General features: G+C 41.4%; 2 protein-coding genes across 2 annotated transcripts in view; both read right to left on the bottom strand.

Annotated features, from left to right (window-relative positions):
- Nucleotides 1-5,818, bottom strand: part of phldb2b (pleckstrin homology-like domain, family B, member 2b) — a 43,287-nt gene extending 37,469 nt beyond the window's left edge. The window contains exon 1 of the mRNA XM_073488733.1: nucleotides 5,771-5,818. Within this exon, the coding sequence (XP_073344834.1) occupies nucleotides 5,771-5,803 (33 nt within the window). The 5' untranslated portion in view covers nucleotides 5,804-5,818. The remainder of the gene's footprint in view (nucleotides 1-5,770) is intronic.
- A 4,509-nt stretch (nucleotides 5,819-10,327) lies between these two features.
- Nucleotides 10,328-18,489, bottom strand: plcxd2 (phosphatidylinositol-specific phospholipase C, X domain containing 2). Its single transcript, XM_073487793.1, has 8 exons — nucleotides 17,944-18,489; nucleotides 17,511-17,647; nucleotides 17,205-17,324; nucleotides 16,570-16,623; nucleotides 16,304-16,459; nucleotides 14,865-14,975; nucleotides 14,489-14,619; nucleotides 10,328-12,499 (listed from the first exon to the last, which is right to left on the bottom strand). The coding sequence occupies exons 1-8, from the start codon at nucleotides 18,044-18,046 to the stop codon at nucleotides 12,340-12,342; spliced, it is 972 nt and encodes a 323-aa protein (XP_073343894.1). The 5' UTR covers nucleotides 18,047-18,489; the 3' UTR covers nucleotides 10,328-12,339.
- Nucleotides 18,490-19,027: the final 538 nt, after the last annotated feature.

Here is a 19,027-nt window from a genome sequence, read left to right as displayed (position 1 = left end):
TTTTTTAAAGAGTTGGTGGAGACCAAAACTGAGCTAAAAGAGAGCAAATACTAAACTTGTATTCATCAGGTGGCCAGAAACAGGACTCCACATGAATGCTAATAATGCTCTGTGTTTGCTCGCTGTGTAAACAGGTAACGTGTGCTAACATGTTCATAATAACAACTGTATGAGGTAATAAGATAATATGTTAAAATTGTATTTATAGTTTGTCGGATTGCCCAATCCAGTAAAGCAGGTTTTGACTGACAGCCCATTGAGAGTAAGAAAAGCTACATATCCCAGACAACTGTGCATATGAATCAGGTAGATTATTCATCTGGCATCTAATAATAGCATTTTAGCATGCTAAAATGAATGGAAACTGTATAGAATTAGATTTTAAAAAGTAAGAAGAGTACTGATTTTCTTTTCATTTCTAAATTTTTTACAATAATGCAGGTTGTTGTTTTGTATTTTTCAGGTCTCCTGGTGTACAGTGTGTTTGTGGAATAACATTAAGTAAACAGGACGTCACTTTTCCATTGCAGACAGTGGAGTTTGATGTCAGAATATTACGTAATCTACATGAATAATTAGTATGAGGTTCTGCTGTTAACCTGCAAAGAGCAAGGACTGAACTATCACCAAACAATAAATCTAAATACAAAATAGACAAAACTCTGTCTCTGTCAGTCTGGGAAATATACAGTAGGTGATCAAAAAAATGAGGCAGACTGAGTGAGAGAGGGGAAGTACACTTCAGCATTTCATCACAAACTAACTCCTGAAATGGAATGATATGAAAGAGTGGGACAGTTTTCAGAGGTATTTTTTTCCTTTTATGGGAAAGTTGACCAATGGAAAGATAACCCTCATGGGCAGGCCTGTAACTTTGATTCTAAATCTGTTGCCCTAAACCTGTTGTCCTAAGCCCTTTAAATAATTGACGATTAGCTGAAACAATGTCATAAAAACACAATGTTTTCAAAATCACAAGGACACAATAAAAAGAAAACACAAGCACTACACGCTCTCTTTGATCCCATCTGTAGAACAGCTGAGTCCCCCCAAAATGCGCAGTTTTCACTGCATCTGGAGCCAGACATGGAGCTACAGAGAAGGAGAGAGAAACATGAGAGAGACAGAATGATGGAAGATGGAGAGAGGACTCATAAAACCAGAAGGACATGTCCTGCGTTCGTTCTCTGACTTTTTGATCTCATCCTTTTGTTTTCTTCACCCTCGCCTTTCATCCCTCTGTCGAGTCCCTTCTCTTTTTGTATTTCCTCTACATCTGTTTTGTCTTTCTCTCTGTTTCAATTATCCTCTACATTATTGGTTCTGTCTGTTTCTGTTGCAGTCTGCATTCTCATAACCATATGTCCAACAGCTTTGAATGCATTTGATTTGGAACAGATTTTGTTGGTGCTAGTTGGGATGGTTACGTCACTTGCATATGTCCATTTTGATGCAACAAAACCTGGATTAAATCTTCAATATGTCAGTTTTTCAAATTAAAATTCAGAATCCTCTCATTTGCAATGCTTGAGATATTCTTTAAGATATTTAAAATTTAAGATAACATTATCAGGATTGTCCTTTTTTACTTTTAATGCATATATTAAATATTGGCCATCTGCTTCTTGAGTGCATGTGGCTGCTTTATTAAAATATCTTACACTGGCCTTAGGCTTGAGAATGTTTCAAGGCATGCAGCTCCTCAAAATGATATGAACTGTGGTATTAACCAACTAATGTAGATAAGGGTGGGGAAGCTGGTGCATCTAGCTGTAGTCAAGGTGACTATTGAGCTGGCAGTAGTAAAATTTGGCCAGTTTCATGCACAAAAGACACTTTTGCAAATACAACAGAGCACCACATGAGTTCCAGGTGCTGGGGTGTGTGCAGGTATATTGGTCTGGTCCATTTCTTTGGACAGTCATAGGCTGGAATTGCTGAATATGTTTTTATATTTCCGGTTCCAGTTGCATATTTTTTCCATCTATATGCATCGCCTAACAAAATGATTTCCAAAATGCTGTTTTGGGAAGTGTTTACCATGTTTTGTTTGTGATGCAGTACAAAATACGTGCTTGTAGAGGATTAATTAATTAAGATTAATTAAGAGTAAATGCACTTGTTTGGACATGTCAGGTCCTTCATTAATCAGTAATCTGACTACCCACACTGTTAAGAATAACACAATGCTCTTCAATCTGGACCAAATCGAGTCACTTGTTCGTCAACAGCACAGTCGCCAGGATAAAATGTCGGCATTTTACATTTCTGCAAACCATGGATACGCTCAAATATGCACCATATCAACATTTCTACCGTACGTGTCTTATTACATGTGTATGAGCTGACTTTCATGTCGTGAGGTGGGCTGGATGAAGGTGGCGTTACTGGTGTCGGCTGCCAAGCCAGATAGTTTGAGGTTGTGTTTCAATATTCGTAAGCGTGAGGCCACTGGGTATTTATGGCGAGATTGCCTGGACAATTTCCAGCTGTGTTTGTTGTGACGGAACCAGGTGAGCCGCCCCTAACCAACTGCTTTTTGTGCCCAAACCTAACCAGGCTGTCAGCACAGCAATGTTGCAACATAAAATTAAAAATGGAACCTAAAGAAATGTAAAGTTGCAGCATAAAGAACTGACTGAAGAAGTCTATCTGTCTTCGCCTCGCTGTTCTTCTCTCTTCATCTTTATCTCTCTCTTCCTCCATCCCTCTGTCTCTCACTAACATCCCCTCCCCTTACATTCCAGCGTTACCCTCTCCTCCTCCCACCTGACAAAGCCAGCATTGTATCACAGATGCTGTTTAATATGGAGTCCCTCTCTCTGTGTCCCTCTTATAGAGCAATTCATATGGCTTAATGGGGTTATCTTCCTCGCTTCTCTTCACCACGCTGTGTCCAATAAAGTCTCCAACAGAGCTTTAATTAGTTTAATACAAGCTTTAAGGATGCACACACACCATAGACGTCACCATTTCCCCACACACACATGCAGTGCTATGCTTTCGGACATACAGTTCTTCTCTGTCACTGGTCTACATAAGACACCAGGGTGTATGTGCGTCGTGTGTGTGTTTTGGTGAAAACTCTGCAAGCTGATTAACACAACTTGGCCTTGAAACCTTCGCTCAAACACAACAAACATCCACCAGCATTGTTCTCCAACTCTAACTCTCTCACACTCCTTTTTTTCATTTGCCGAAATGCAAGATCCTTACAGGAAAGAAAGTCTATTGTTATTGCAGCTGACTCAAAGTTGGAGGAAATCTAAGTTGAATTTCTATCTAGGGTGTGTGTGTCTTCGGAAAAGCCCAGATTACCTTCACCGCCAGATGCAGGGGATCAACTGATGTTTGGGTTTCTGAGGGGCCGGATATGACAGAGAGACAAGGAGGGACGGTGAATTGTTAGAGGGACATAAAACCCACATTAGAAACAAAGCTCACAGGGGTTAACTGAACTGTGGCTGCTGGATAGACAAGAAAAGAGGAAGGCAGAGAGATGGGCTTTGAGATAACAAGAGAGACAAACTGAGCGTGTGGGGGGAAACAGGAGACAAAAGAAAAGGAAATGGATAAAAACGCAGACTAAAGAATCCAGAGATGAAGGAAAAGAGATTAATGGTGGACCAGAAAAAAGTTCCCTACCACTGGCCTCAAAACAAAATGTGATCCTATACTCCACCAGTGACAGAGCCAGACTTCTTCCTTTACCTTTTTCAGCTGACATATACCTGGTAAACACATAAACAGTACGCACTCTGGAAGGACATATACATGGATATCTTGACAACAGAGTAGAAATAAAATTAACTTCTGCACAGTGAAAAAAAAAAAACCCTTATCTAAATCCATGTGTATGCTCACATACTGTATATCATAATGTTTTCGTTATGGTACGAGTCTAGTAGCTGATAACAGTTTTGGTATGATGAGTCCTCGTGACAGAGCAGTTGCATCCTCCTGGTTTCCACATCACGACCCGAGCCAACTTGACAGGCATAATGGTTTTAACATTAGCTTAGCATTCTGATGGAAGTATTGCTGTCATGAAACCAGTTTGAATTGGTGAGATGTTAAAGAGGTGGGAGGTGGTACGGCTAAAATGTCCGATGTTGCCGCTCGGTGTGGTTTCTTCAGTTTGTTCGTCATTGGCTGCAGGAATGATAATGCAGATTCCAAATCTGAGTCATGGAATAATTTAGGCGCACTGTCTGGACCAGACTGATCCACTTATACCACAGATATTCTCTCAGTTTGTGTCAAATGAGGGATGAGGCTCATTCTTATTCACACACCTACATACAATATCCTACCACACATAATCAACCGAAACAATCCTCTGATTTGTCTTCAAATGGGCCGTATAACATCCCTGTTGTGCTCACTACTGACTATGCTGGTGCACTGTAAAACCAAGCAAGTTCAAAAGGTCAAAGATTGTTGTCATAACTGATTACTGGAGAATATTTAAGTCAAGATAAGTCTTTGATTCAGTAAATATACCAAAAATATATTCAAGTTAACTTAATTTAATCATTAGTTTTATCTCAGCTAACAATGACATGCCAAACTGCCTCTACTAAAGGACACAAAACAAAGACTTCTTTCACAACGCTGTGAAGAAATCTGGGTTCTCTAAAGCTTTGTGAATTAATTGTCAGTTTGGCTCCTTTATTTTACTTTATTTGGCTTGCTGCCATCTTGAAAAACCTTGCCTAACATTGTAACGTTGATGTTGTTAAGACACTGTGTCCCTCTGTACACCCAGAAGTTATAATCTGGATATCATTTACTTGGAAACATTGATTCAACTAGAAAGACATTACTCATTCATAAAACTTTACAGTTTGTTTTGGGTCGGTGGTGGAAGAAGTATTCAGATCCTTAGTAGATTTTTACAATTATATCATGTTTTTGGATACATATTACTGGTGCATAAGGTTGCACTCATTTTAAATACTTTGCAAGCTATAGCTAACAAAGTAGTAGGTAGTTGTATCTACAGCAGTGCATCATTTTCTACCATGTATCTCTAAAAAGTTCACTTTAAATTAAAAGAAATGGAAAAACCGCCTGCTTTCATGCATTTTCCAGCTAATCCAAGCTTTGTTTAAGTAGTTTATTCACTTTAGGATCATTTTCTCAACCCATAATGGAACTGTAATCCTTCAGTTCATAAGGACTATTCAATTTTTAAATGACCAAGTTTGGAGAGACATGGCTTTTACTGAGCAGTATGACAAAAAGTAATCTGAGTAAGTCAGTAAAGCTGTCAGACAAATGTAGTGGAGTAAAAAGAACAATACTTCTCTCTAAACTGTGGTGGAGTAGAAGTACAAAGTTTCTTAAAATGGAAATATTCAAGTAAAGTACAAGTACCTGGAATGGGGAATGCTTGGGTCAAATGGGCAATATTATGATAACCAGAATAAAGTACATAATTTAATAATAAATATGTAATTTTCCAACCTTACTTACAGTATAAAACGTCTATACTTCTATACAGGGGGCTTTACATGGGTAGCCCAGAACCAACAGAACTGTCTGTGTTTCATTCACTGAGAAGAAAATCTGGAATTAAAGTCGGATCAGATTGAGCTTCTCGTTAAACAGCTCACTTGAGAAACAAACACAGCAAAGAACAGCCTGAGCTGGGGATTAAACACCGCTCAAGACTTTAAGTAAACGTCCTAATGGAGCAACGCGCGTTTGTATCATAAAAAATAGGAATGCTGTACATGTACCCGAATACAAAGACAAGCGTGCTCACCATTATTGAAGCGGGACAGGCCACTTCTGTCATCGTGCAGGACAGAGGACGCAGCTAAGATCCTGAAAATCCCGGAAATCTTCTGTCACTTCTCCCTGTGTTGTGATCACAGCCTCTTCCTTGACATTTCCCTGTGCAGCATGAGGACGCCTGGGTATAAGACTTATAGCCCTCTGTCACATTCACACACACACAGACGCACACATACACTCCAAACGTACACAAAAAGCCGGCGGCCTCAGCCAATCGCGACGTGTGGAGGAATGTGGCAACAGCTGGACCTGGAGCTGGAGACTGGATGAGGGGAGGGAGTCTCTCTCTCCCTCCCTCTCTCTCTCTCTCTCTCTTACTCACTCTCTCAAACACACACACGCACACACACACACACACACATACACACAGAGGGCCTAATGCGCAGGTGTGTACAGACCACCCTACACTTGACCCCTCATTCTAACCGGCTCAAAGAGAAGAAGCCTTTAGGGTGGCAAAGAGAGAGAGAAAATGGGAGAGACGGACAAAGAGAGAAAGAGAGCATTCTTTCAGGCCCACTTGGCAGCAGTGATAAGACACCAGATAAGAAGCATGTTTAGCTAATGATATTACAACAGGAATGCAGACAAGTCCTGACACTGTAGGTTTTGAATGATTGGGTTTATGGAGAAGTATTTAGCTTCCATTGTGAGAAAAAAAAACAAATCCTGTGATGCTATTCAAAGGATATGTAGCTGACCGTATGTGATCAGTCTACAGTATTACAGTGAGCCTACCTGTAGGTGGTTAAAGGATAAGTTCACCCAAAAATGACAATTCAGTCAATATCTTCTCACCCTTATGCCGATGGAAAGTCGTGTGAACGTTCGTAGTCCACAAAACATTTCTGGGGCTTCACAGCAAAACAGCGCTGCAGCATTCTCCCAAACAACTGAAGTAGATGGGGACTTGTTTTACAACGTACAAAAACATCTTGCTCCATGTATCTCATTCAGAGTAATTCAGTTTCTGTAAGCCCTGAGATCCAAAGGTGATTTGAAAAGCAGTTATTCAATACATTTTTTAAGCTAATGGTGTTAGCATGCCCTATGTCTGAAGTGGGTGCACAAGCTCGACCACGCATAAAGGGTGTAAATATCGTCTTTTCAAATTAATTCGGGATCTTGGAGCTTCTGGAGACTTGGATTAGGTCGGACAAGCTGTATGGAGCCATTTTATGTTTTTTTCCTTGTCATTTTTCGTTTTAAAACAAGTCCCCATCTACTTCAGTTGTTTAGGAGAATGCTGCAACGCTGTTTTGCTGTGAAGCTCCAGAAATGTTTTGTGGACTAAAAAAACTTCAAACGACTTTCCATCAGCGTGTGGGTGAGTAGATACTGAATTTTCATTTTTGCGTGACCTTATCCTTTGATGGCAGGAGATTACTTGCCCGTGCCTGCACGAACAAGTAAAAATGTCACTATTAGAGCCACACTTTAAAAGAACCCTGGGATTATTATGATGATTGATAAATGAGTAGTTAAACCCACAGCCAACAGTTGTTTTGTAATAAACAGGAGTAGATGAAAACTCTACCCAATGCAGAAGGATATGCTCCAAAAGAATATTGGATTTGAGAGTGAATTAGTGTAAGAACACGGTTCTAGTTAGGTTCTCATTTAATTGACTGTCATAAACAACCTACACATAAAAACACAACTATTTACCAGGATGGCAATTTATAACTTAATTCCCTCAAGCAAAGCCTTTATATTTCTACGGGATGAGCTATTTATGTAATTATATCCTACAGCATACCTCAGAGCCCCAGGGGCAACTTGACAGACCCAGCGTGAACACACCAATTTGCCCACGAGAGTGTGAAGTTGATTAGTTGTACATGAAAACAAATTAAGATTTGTACACCGTTATACTGCAGTACTTATATATGCTTATATATGCTTATCCTTTAAAATGTTGCTCTTTCTAATGCTGTGCGTGTAGAACTGTGGGTATCTGAACAAAGTGGCAAGCTGCTCTTTGCATGAGTTATGTGCACCATCTGAAAAATCTCAGCTACATGCGTGTATGGTCATGCATCAGTCTGAAGACATTGTGACGGTAGATGCCAGTGGTTCTGCATCGGTGGGTTATTTTATTTGGCAGGGGTTCATGCATTCTCCACAGCTCATAACAGAGGTTGCACAAAACAACAACACACATTATGCAGAGCTATAAAAAACAGCCTTATTCATGCATAGTTCTGTTTAGGCTATGCACACTGAGCACAACTGAAGAGTAATGCATGATGTCTTCTTATGGCTGGAAAATTATGTATGACACTTGAAAAAATGGTCCTCTGGTAAAGGACTGAGGTCAAGGAGGGTTTGTGTACCCACACGCATAAAAGCACATGCGAACACATGCATATCCATGGCAGCAGGATTATCTTATCTCTCAGGCACCGCAAGGATCTCCTTGTGGATAAACAGGAAGAGAGACTGTGCACTTTCTCCACCGCTCCTCAGCTCTCCATGACACCCGGTATGTGTGGTTATCTACTAGCCAAGCTAGTCAGTAGAGGTTTTGAAGTGGGAATCTTCCAATTGCATCAAGATCACAAACCCAGCTGTCTATACTCTGTTATCATAAGGATAAACATTCAAGCTTGGCAGGAATGGAAAATGAGATGACGTGCGTTAGAGGCCAGACCCATGGTGGAATAAGCTGAACAAATGCTGTCCATTATGATACATTTGTTTTTATCATTACTGTCAACCAATGCAACCAACAGGTCCTTATCTGAGGGGCTTTTTCCTGGTTTTAGGTCTTGACTCAACATTTACAGATGCATCACTGGAGCCAAAAGCCTTCAGAAGAAAACCACTAAATGTTATCAGGATAATTTTCCCAGAAAATTGTCTCGCTGTTCCTTTTAACCTCCTTTCTTGTCAACCGTTTCCAGGAGCTATAAAGCTATTATGCCGCCATGGGTTGCTTGCTAGCATGAGAGCACTGCTAAGCTTTCCCAATGACATCATCCCAGAGCCCGTGGGTTTTTCAGAGGGCCCGGCGAGTGTTTGACAGCATTCCCCGGGTGAATTCCGCAACTCCCATGTGATCCCAGGAGGCTGAGCGGGAACTCTGGAGCTGTTTGGAGAGGGAGCCCACCTGGTGTAAGACATAAAAGATTAAGCCTGCATCTTACTTTTTCTAATAGGTTTTTAATAGCCTAATTTTTTACGGGTTTAATGTAATTATTCCAGACTACTTCAGAACAAAAACCAATGAAACAGTATCTGAACCACTTGACACCAACACGACAGCTCGTTTAATCTCAGGAGAATCTCTGGGATCATTACTGATGTAGGGCTTTGAGGATTCTAGATGATAAAACTACAAACCCACACGCTTTTAGTAACATCTTAATGACAGATAATTGGAGGACATTGACACTGTTTGTGGTTTGCAAGGTGCTCTTTCATCTGTTTTGCAGTGGTCTGGTGCAGTGCCTCGACACGCTTTCTTGTTCTTTGCTCACCCCCATCATTCTTGCAGAGGTAGGACAGTCATAAGATACAGTGTAATGTGTTTTTACAGCTGTGTCAATGCCGTAGTCATCATAGTCTAAAAGAGAGCACTAACTAATCTGTCTGTAATGGATGTTGTTGACCTAGACGACTATGGTCACTGACATCACTTAACACGCAGGGATATAGCAGTGGTTAGATGAACTCAAACTCAGTTTACTCACAAGTGTGTTTGCAGAATAGTAGCAGTGATAAATGTTTTTCCAAGAGGTTGCACATCTTTATTTACCACCAGCACACCACGCAAGCGAAGCACAAGTGTGTGTGAGACGACAGTCCTGCCAATAAAATGTCAAAACATGTTTTCCCTTATTAGAGACTGGAAACTGCAGCATGTGTTTTGGGCTGTGATGCAGCCAAGTGAAGTCTGCCTCTGATTTATGTAGCAAAAAAATATCCCCGGTGCATGGACCGTTTGCTATAACTGCGGAGGGGAGTGACGTGTTGAATTAAGGGGGAGAGAAATCACAAAGGTTGAAAAAATTAGGTGCAGTCATAGATCTATTTAGAGTGTGGTGACCAACAGGAGCAAAAATAGTTTTAGAGAGCTGTTGGTTAATATTTGCACCATTTTTCGGCAGAGAGTGTTTGAGGAATATTAACAGAATCAGCAGCTTTATGACTTTATGACCTTGTTGACATCTGGAAGAGAGCATGCTTGAGTTGTCGTCTTCTCCTTCGAAACCTGGGAAGCCAACAGGGATACAGTGGACAGAGACAGAGAGAGAGAGAGAGAGAGAGAGAGAGAGGACCAATCCAAACAACAAAGGAATGCTCTCCATCACTAGGAGCTCCTGCTCTCCGCTCTCCCACTTGCCTGCTGTGGTATGTGTAATTACTCGACAATTAAAGTGCCTGTTACTGTGTGTGTTGGTATATGTGTGTGTGTGTGTGCTTGGTGACCACGCTCAACCATGTCAACAATGTGGCCTGGAAGGAACGGTCAATTTCACACAAGTGAGTCAGGGAGTGAGAAAAAAGGCAGAGGGCAGAGTTGATATGAAAAGAAAACATTTTTATTCTCCTGAAGGAAAAAAAATAAATCAGCTGTTCAGATAACTCTCTCCCTACATTCTCTATTTTCTATGATTCTAGCTGAATTTTCTCTTTCTTTCTTCCCTCCTGTGTAAATCATTTCTTCTGCTGTCCCCTCCCGTTCCACTCCCAACCACAGGAATGCAGCAGCGACTGTCACTGCGCTACTGTTTGTGTCATGCATAGTAATCACTGGGTCCACGAGGAGCCACAAACACAGGAACACACACTGATGCAGAGTTTAAAGAGTCGGTGCAGACTTGACACATGCCACACATGCTCATATACTGTACTGTGAATGCTCTTCTATACATTCCCACACATACTTTTTACTGGTTTCTATTTCTGGATAACAATGGAAGTGAAAAAATACTGAGCAAAAATACTGTGAACATAAACATTCATAGCGCGTAAATGTATGGGTGCATGTGTTTTATGGGATTTGTGGCACAAGTTCCACACATATTTGGCTTTCACTCTGCAATTTCCTCCTAAAGGTGCCACTGTTTCAAAGTATACAACCCGACTATGAGTACAGAGACAGTGTTGGCACTCCTCTTTCACGGCGCTTGACTTTGCTTAAGATAGAAACAAAAATACTGCAGCCCATACTGTTCCCTTATGTTCATTTAATTATTGGAGTGCGAGAGTTAAAAGCCCAGCTTTCGCTCATTTAGCATATTTTCTGGTACAAGCTTTCAAATTCTTGAACAAAATATTGCATTTATTAGGAGTCTGTACACCAATGATTTGTCCCAATCACCTTTCTTTATAATACCTATAGTGTAGGCAAGTTCCAATGAAGGCGATACCTTAAATACCTGTACAGTACATAGAGTATTTCACAAAGCAAAAGGAAAAAAATGTGCAATATGTGATCCTGGCTTCAACTTTTATTATATCTGATGTTGAAACCATAGAAGTTAAATCCCTGGGGCTGTGGCAGCTGTGATTAACCTGTGTTGAATTGTAATTAGACAGAAGCAATGTGATATATTTCCAGATTTCACCCAAACGTGAATGTAGGAAAAGGAATCCAGAAATGAAGCCATGGCTGTGGTATGATTGATGTGACCTTAAAAATACCCAGCGGTCAAAAAAATGCCACTGGGAATGCCCTGCGGTCTGTGATCTCAGCTGCAGCTTCTTTCCGTCTTCTTAATGTTGTGCATGATGCTGTGGCTGAGAGACTGAGTTAATTGATGAGCTCCTATAATTCAAGTGTCTAGAGCAGGGGTGCTCAACATATGGCCCGTGGGCCAAATTTGGCCCACAAAAGAGAGCTAGGTGGCCCACCAACCATTTTCTAATGAACAGTTAAAAAAAATTGATTGATTGATTGATTCGTTCTTGGAGCATGACATTTTGCAGTATGCAGCTATAAAATCCAGTAAATTATCAGTCATATAGTGTTTATCTCTACACCTACCCTCACAGACCTAGACAGCAGAAGGTGGCTAAAAGTAGCTCTTGTTCTAAAATGTTTAATAACTTTTGAACTGCTAATCCTATCCATGTGCTTTAAAACTCATGCCAAGTGGAGTTTCTCAGCTTGGTATCACACGTCTTGTTTGGGCATTCAGGGGCTCTGTATCATTAAATCATCACGTTCTGTAGCAGCGATTCATCTAGAAAACTCATGTAGTTTTCTTCCTCTGGGCTATCACTGAAAAACGCCTATAATAAATGCGTGGAACTTGCTTAGGAAAGGTTAGATGTAGACAAAACTCTTGAACATTCAAGTACAACTTTTTCAATTAAAAAAGCTAAACTTCCTGATGTTTTGTCTGAGTTCACAGTAAAATTAATGTCATGTCATGTCATATATTATTATCAAAACAAACTTCATAGAATGTTTCCAGAAACCAAATCCCAGTACTCCAGCATTATGTAACAACTCTAACCCAACAATGGTGGAAGAATCTGCCATCCGAAGGTCAGCACACTTTAGTCCTGTCGTGCCAACATGTGTCATCTTGCTTTGTGGCCCTGTTCAGACAACAGCAAGTTGTTCAGTTTGATGACAATGTTGGCAAAGTCAGTGAGATCCACAAAGTCAGAGGTGATGATGTTGACTCCGTCCACCCCCGGCCTCTGGGTCTCGACCCATGACATGATGGTTGGCAGGTTTCTGGAGCCAAAAGGGAAGAAAGTTTGGATTAGACGATGAAACGAACATCTTGTTACTTTGATTTTAATTTGAACTGATTCCCTGACCTCGCGAGCGAAATATCCCAAGCCAAGTTTCTGTCTCTGTGAGGTTTATAGTTATGGCTATAACGTTGCCAAACTCTGCTCAGTTGTTCCTTGGCTGATTATCTATCTGTCCACCAAATTTCATGAAAAGATGCTGATAAGGTTTTCAGATACAGCATCTTGATGTTGGAGAAAACAGATCCGATGGAAAAAAGTGAACGGGAGTGATGTTTGTGTCTGTCTGTCAGCGGTCGACTGGTTCACCACTATTGTCTCAAAATCATTGCTTTGCATTCAAAACACTTTCTGTTTTTGGTTCTTGGCATAGACGCACACACACGCTGGCGAACACACACGCCATGACTCTGTCGCTGTATCACTTCCAACACCCTAAAATTCTCCACTATGCTTGAGCCGGCAGCAGAACAAAACCAGGAAGTCAGAATGTTTACCCAGCGGTGATAAACAATCCCATTTCCTTGGAAGTGCAAAATTAGGCCACCTCCTGTCTCGCCAGAGTGTCCCCTTCACAAGTTTTATACCCCAGCATCGGTGGCTGTTTCCAGCACATGTAAGGGCTCGGTGGGTATGTACTCTAAGTCAGGATTTCCGCTGTCAATTTCCACTTCAATCTTAGGCTCAGCAAGCTAGATGGCTGCTAACGTTTGTGCAAATAATTTAGTCCTTTCTTAGGAAATAAGATCTCTTATCTGTGAGATGAAATGTGTTTCTGTTTGATCCCCTATAGTTTGGATATGGATAAAGAGGATTAAAGCTAATCCTTACTGAAATGAAGTAAAGTGATAGAATATTGTCACAGAGAAGATAGACATAAGGCATGCTTAGGCATTTTTTGTAGAGGTTGTAGTTCTGTTAAGTTATAGATAGATGAAACACACTCATCCACATTGGTTTTGCTACAACAAAACATTCTCGTAGGTTTAAGTTGTTCAAAGCGTAACTCGTGTTATGACAGTTAATGACACTGATGTGATGCTTCACTCTGACGTACAACAGAATAAAGAGTCATAACCGACCAGTCTGTTGTATGTAGTTGTGTATGGGGTTATTCTGTAGCAGCAAGGTGTTATTTACACATGATTTAATGAAGGTAAACACAGTGGGTGGCTATGCGAAATGGCACTGCGCTGTAGTGCGGCACATCTTAATCATGGTTTTCCGATTTATCAACAACTGTCTTGTTTGCTTCGGATGGCTGCAGGGATTTAAAGGTCCAGTGTGTAGGATTTAGTGGCATCTAGTGGCATGGTTGCAGATTGCAAACGACTGAATACCCCTCATCTCACCCTCCCCTATGGTGGCCACCAACAAAAAGGCCCAAAAGGCCCTCTCTGGAGCCAGTGCTTGGTTTGTCTGTTCTGGCCTACCATGGAAGCATGGCAGTGCAACATGGCAGACATTGTGGAAGAGGACCCACTCCCTTTGTAGAAATTAAAGGCTCATTATAAAGTAATAAAACACGATGATTCTTAGTTTCAGGTAAAATGGCTTGTTTTTATTGCAAGCCCTATTTTGTTATTACTGTGCATTCAGCACTGGCATGAAAACAGGTCCCCAAATTGTCCTTTTCCCCTGTCATGGGCATAAGCAAATCTGGCAACCCTGCAGACATTTGCTGCATTAACTGTACTGCCCTCTACTGGCCACAGATTTGAGAGTTGAGCATGAAAGTAGAGGGCAAGATTTAAAGATGCATAAGCACATGCACTCTCACACACTTGGGCTGGATCCCTCTAAACCGTAGACATGTGTTTCAAAGCATGTTGTATGTAAAACTGATGTTTTAAAACCACCAAAGACGTTGACATACTAACTATCTAACTATATCCATATATCTACAATATTCCACCACACCCTCCTCAGACAAAACCTCCCCATAAAACACCCATACTTAGTCACTGACCTTTCCACCAGGTAGTTACGTAGCCCCCAGACCAGGCCCTTGGCCACGGTGTTAACCCTTGGTGTGAGGATGGCCTGAGACACATGGAAGGAGCCCTGCTTAGCTCTTTGCTTCAGTGTAGATTCCAGGAACTAGACAGTAGAATGTCAAACACAAACACACCAGTCTAATGTAAATCACTACTTAATGTGTGATAATCTTTGGAGACATAACTTTTTAAATGAGATGTCTCAGACAGAAGAGAAAGACAAAGAGGAAAAAGGGTAAAGGGAAGGATAGGCTGCATAAAGAGACAGAGATAATGAAATGAAGTGAATTAGATAAAAGATGCATGTATGTAAGACGTTATCACAGCCGGGGTTTGAATGTTTCTGACCTGTAGGAGCTTGTTAGGTTCGGTAGTGTTGGCCCAGGGAGCGGGGATCTTGTTGCCAGGCCACATGACGGAGATGTCCTGAGCTGATGGATGATGGTAGAACACAATCACCTGAGGAGCGAAGAATAATGAAAAATGGTGAGTAGATATATTCAAAAGGCAAAAATGAAAGCTCACTGTAGAATTATCCACAGCGCAGTATTTACAGTAATATCTACGCATTTTAACAGTATTGTCTAAGTGGAAACACAGACTTTTCAGCTTCTTCATCAATGTTGAAGATCCCAATAAAGTAAGTGTGACGATTTTCCTTAAATCCGATAAACACATTTGATTCATCCACTCTCTATCACAGTATTTAGCGGTGAAACAATGAGAGAAGTGACTCTGGGTTTCAGTGCACTGTACGCAGTCTCTCTCCCTCTCCTTCTCCCTTGCCAACTAAGCCAGTCACAGATTAGGGTCATAGGAACAGGACTTCAACTGATAGTATCGACACAGGCAAGTAACCTAGAACCATGCAGCCGCAACATCAAGATGCATGTCAGCATGGGATTCTCTGACTATATGTAATGTAATGTAATATAGCACTATATATATTCTGTTGTACTTTTTTAACGATTTTTTCCTTTTTACCCTTATTTCCTTTATACCTTTTATTTCTTTTACATTCTATGTCTATGTTCCTGTTCATATATTGTATTGCTTTATACCTTTTACTGCTATTGTACTCGGTTTCTAGATCTTTATGCCTTATATACAGGCCTACCTAATTACTATTTTATTACTATTTTTGAGCCTCCCTGCCAAATAATTTCTCACAGGTTGTATAAGAACAATAAAGATCTTGCATCTTGTGAGTATGTGTTTATGTAACAGGAGAAGGATGAAGAAAGAACAAAATGAAGACTGTGAGATCAGAGCAGGACATAAGGGGATGATAAGAAATGTAATGGAAGGGCAGAAAATGAGAGAGACAGTTCAAGCACAGAGAGAGAAATATATTGGAAAGAGAAAAGGAAAGCAAGAGAAAACAAAGCACAAAAGGTAAACACCATGAAAGAAGGGAGGCGGATCGGTGTTAATGGGATGATGCTCACCACTAATTCCTGTCCAGGAGAGTCACAGGTGACAGGGATTACCTGACCACAGGAGTTAAGTGGGCCTCCGGATAAACCCATACCGGCATTGCTTTTACTTGCCTTGTGTGTACAGTATGTATATGCACATATGCTGCATAATCAATAGAGAGCAGTCCCTAGATGCTGATTATAATCTTCTATCTCCTACAAAGACTTAAAAATCCAGATGGAAATAGCTTTCTCTGGAATGATTAATGAGCTTGTATTGGTCTGAGATCACTGGAGTCTCTTAAAACACACATTTTTATGAGCAGTATTTGAAGTTAGTCCACTTTCATCCGTGCATTCTGATGTCACCTGATATTTCTTGTCCCAGAGGTAGTCCAGAGTGATGGCCTCCACCATACAGTTGTGACAAAGCTTGCTGCCAAACACCTCCTGGAGCATGCTGATGAGGTACACATGATGCTGTGTGTCCATTGCATAGTGGTGGTTGAAGTCTAGAAACACTATCTAAATCAATCAAACATCCAAATCAATCAGTTAGTGGGCCAAAATGATCCATCTATAATAACACTCATGGATCTATTCTTCCAAAAAATACTTTTAAAATGGCTTCCCACCTCTTTCTTGTGTCTGCTTAAGAAGGAGTTAATTTCTAACAAACCGTCCCGAACCTTTGGGGGAGAACAGATAGAAAAGTTGGAGGTCACTTGCTTTATACCTAAAGGTCTACTGCTCATGTACTGATGCACGTCACGATTTTAGAGCCCCAAATGCCTCACTGACTAGTGGAATTCAAAACCCCATCACAGTGCAGCCATGAAATAACTCACGACACGTGCAGTCAAAAACTGTGTCATTTAAGAGACAAGAGCATGTCAGAATGACCCATTTCAGAAGAGGGATGTTAACAACTAAACTCACAACCTTTGATCCCTGTGCACGGCCGCCTCCGCCCCACGACTAACATCAGCCAGGGACTACGAACACAATACTGAGCAAACAAAATCACTGTTCAAGTTCATGCTGTTATACGAGACGAATTAAAGTAGAAACAGCTGAACACGCTGAAGTATGTGAAGCAACATTTTGATCATTTCAGGACAAGAGACATCTGATCTAGAAAGACAGGAACATTCACCATTGATGTCAGACTGTAGCAGTAGGTTGCAATACACAATAATAAAGTACAGACAGGCATGCACCGTAGCCACAATGATAAGCATTTAAATGTCAGAGAGTATTTTTCTCTCACCTTGTGGCCGAACAGGCCGTGGATGAAGTAGATCTCATTTCCAGCCTCGCCTGGTTTGGAGGAGACCCTGAGATCAAAGTAGCGGATTCCTGCATCCAGCTGCTCTTTAAATGTCAGATTCTAGGAACACACACACATTGTGTATTATACATTACAACTGGCTACAAAACCCAACACTTCTATTACTGTGCAAAATGCGCATACATTAACAATCTGCCCAGAATATGTCATTTTATATGTGATCTTTAAACTGCCTGGCTCCCCAGATGGTTGGGTTTGGACACAGCACTGATCTGAACTCAGTACCTGGGTCATGGACCACTTCACCATGACTTTCTTGGCCACGACGCTGAACATGGTGGCCAGGTACTTCACATATGGCTTCTGATCGGGGCCCACAGGAGCATTCACGTCCACCCAGTAGGTAAAAGAATCGTGAGAACCTGGAAGAAAGAGGATGGTGATGACAAGTGAAAAAATAAATAAATAAAGGATAATAAGAGTAAAGGAAAGGAAGGGGTCAGTGGGAAAAGACAATAAAGAGCTCGATCTGTACGGAAGAAAGTAATATATGTAGCCTATTTTTTTTAGAATTGCATGTACAATATATGGCAGTATTAATATCACATTCTTCCCAGAATTGTAGATATGTTATCCCTTCAGTGGTATAAATCCAGGTGTGATGGACAGATGAATGCGCAGCGGAGAGGCCAAACATCTTTACGCGCGACGTCCTCACCTGGCACGGCGAGGTGCTTGAGGGGCATGGCACTGAGCTTGGAGGGGAGCGAACCCATCCAGTCTGCATTAACATTGCCGATCCCCGCCGGTCGGGTCTTCATGTCAGAAACAGCCTGTCACCAACCACCCCCTCAGGAAACTGCCCTCTGGTGCAGACGCAGTCCCGGTGCCAGATTCCCGTGCGCTCCCAGCAGGCAAAAACTACCACGGATCATCTTATAATGTCGCTGTTGATCTACATATAAGACACCACCGGTTCAAAAGGCCCTCCGACTACCAGATCGAGTGTGACCCGTTGCCTCGCCCGGTTACTGGTAGGTTATTGCACGGCGTCGCGGTGCGCTGCCCTCCAACCGGCATCCATCGACAAGACCGGCGGGTGACTAACGACACTGATAATCCTCTTAGAGCACAATTCTACTTGTTATCTCCCCCTTCTGCTGCTTCTTGGCTTAACCTGCCTCATGTGTGTGTGAAGACCACCCACTGGACACACACACACACACAAAAATAACAGCGTTGTCTCAAAGTTGTCTTAATTGCACTTTTGTTGTGCCTTACAGTCAGCAAACCGTCACGTGTAGAGTGTACGGATGAATGCCTATGATGCATTAATCAGCTCATGTGAATCATCTCAGCCATGTGATGGAATGACACAACTATCTGTCAGTGCTTTCCAAGAAGGCTGATTCCAAAAACCCCTGCGTGTCCAGTCAGGTGCTTTGATAAACCCAATTGGTGAGTTCATTACTTTTATTACGCACGTTGGAGCTACTTTATAGACTTGAGCTCCCTATTACACATATTCACTTACATTAAATCATATTATAACAGTCAAGTAACGTTTTTTTAAAACAAAAAAATACCTGAGATGTGTTTGTGTCTCCACAGCTGGTTCTTGGTCGACATATTAAAAAAAATGCATAGCTCAATGGCTCCATCTACCGGTGCAGCACCTGAACTGCCACTGTGTCCAAAGAGGTTGTGAAGTACAGAGCTCACACTCCGTCACTTTTTTTGTCATCCTGAACAAGTTGTGGATGCTGTGGGAAACAAGTGACAGACACCTACGTTGCCAGACG

Source organism: Pagrus major, chromosome 19, assembly GCF_040436345.1.
Source record: "Pagrus major chromosome 19, Pma_NU_1.0".
Classification (NCBI taxonomy): Eukaryota; Metazoa; Chordata; class Actinopteri; order Spariformes; family Sparidae; genus Pagrus; species Pagrus major.
The sequence above is the reverse complement of the archived record's forward strand: the minus strand, read 5'-3'. Positions and strand labels throughout refer to the sequence as shown.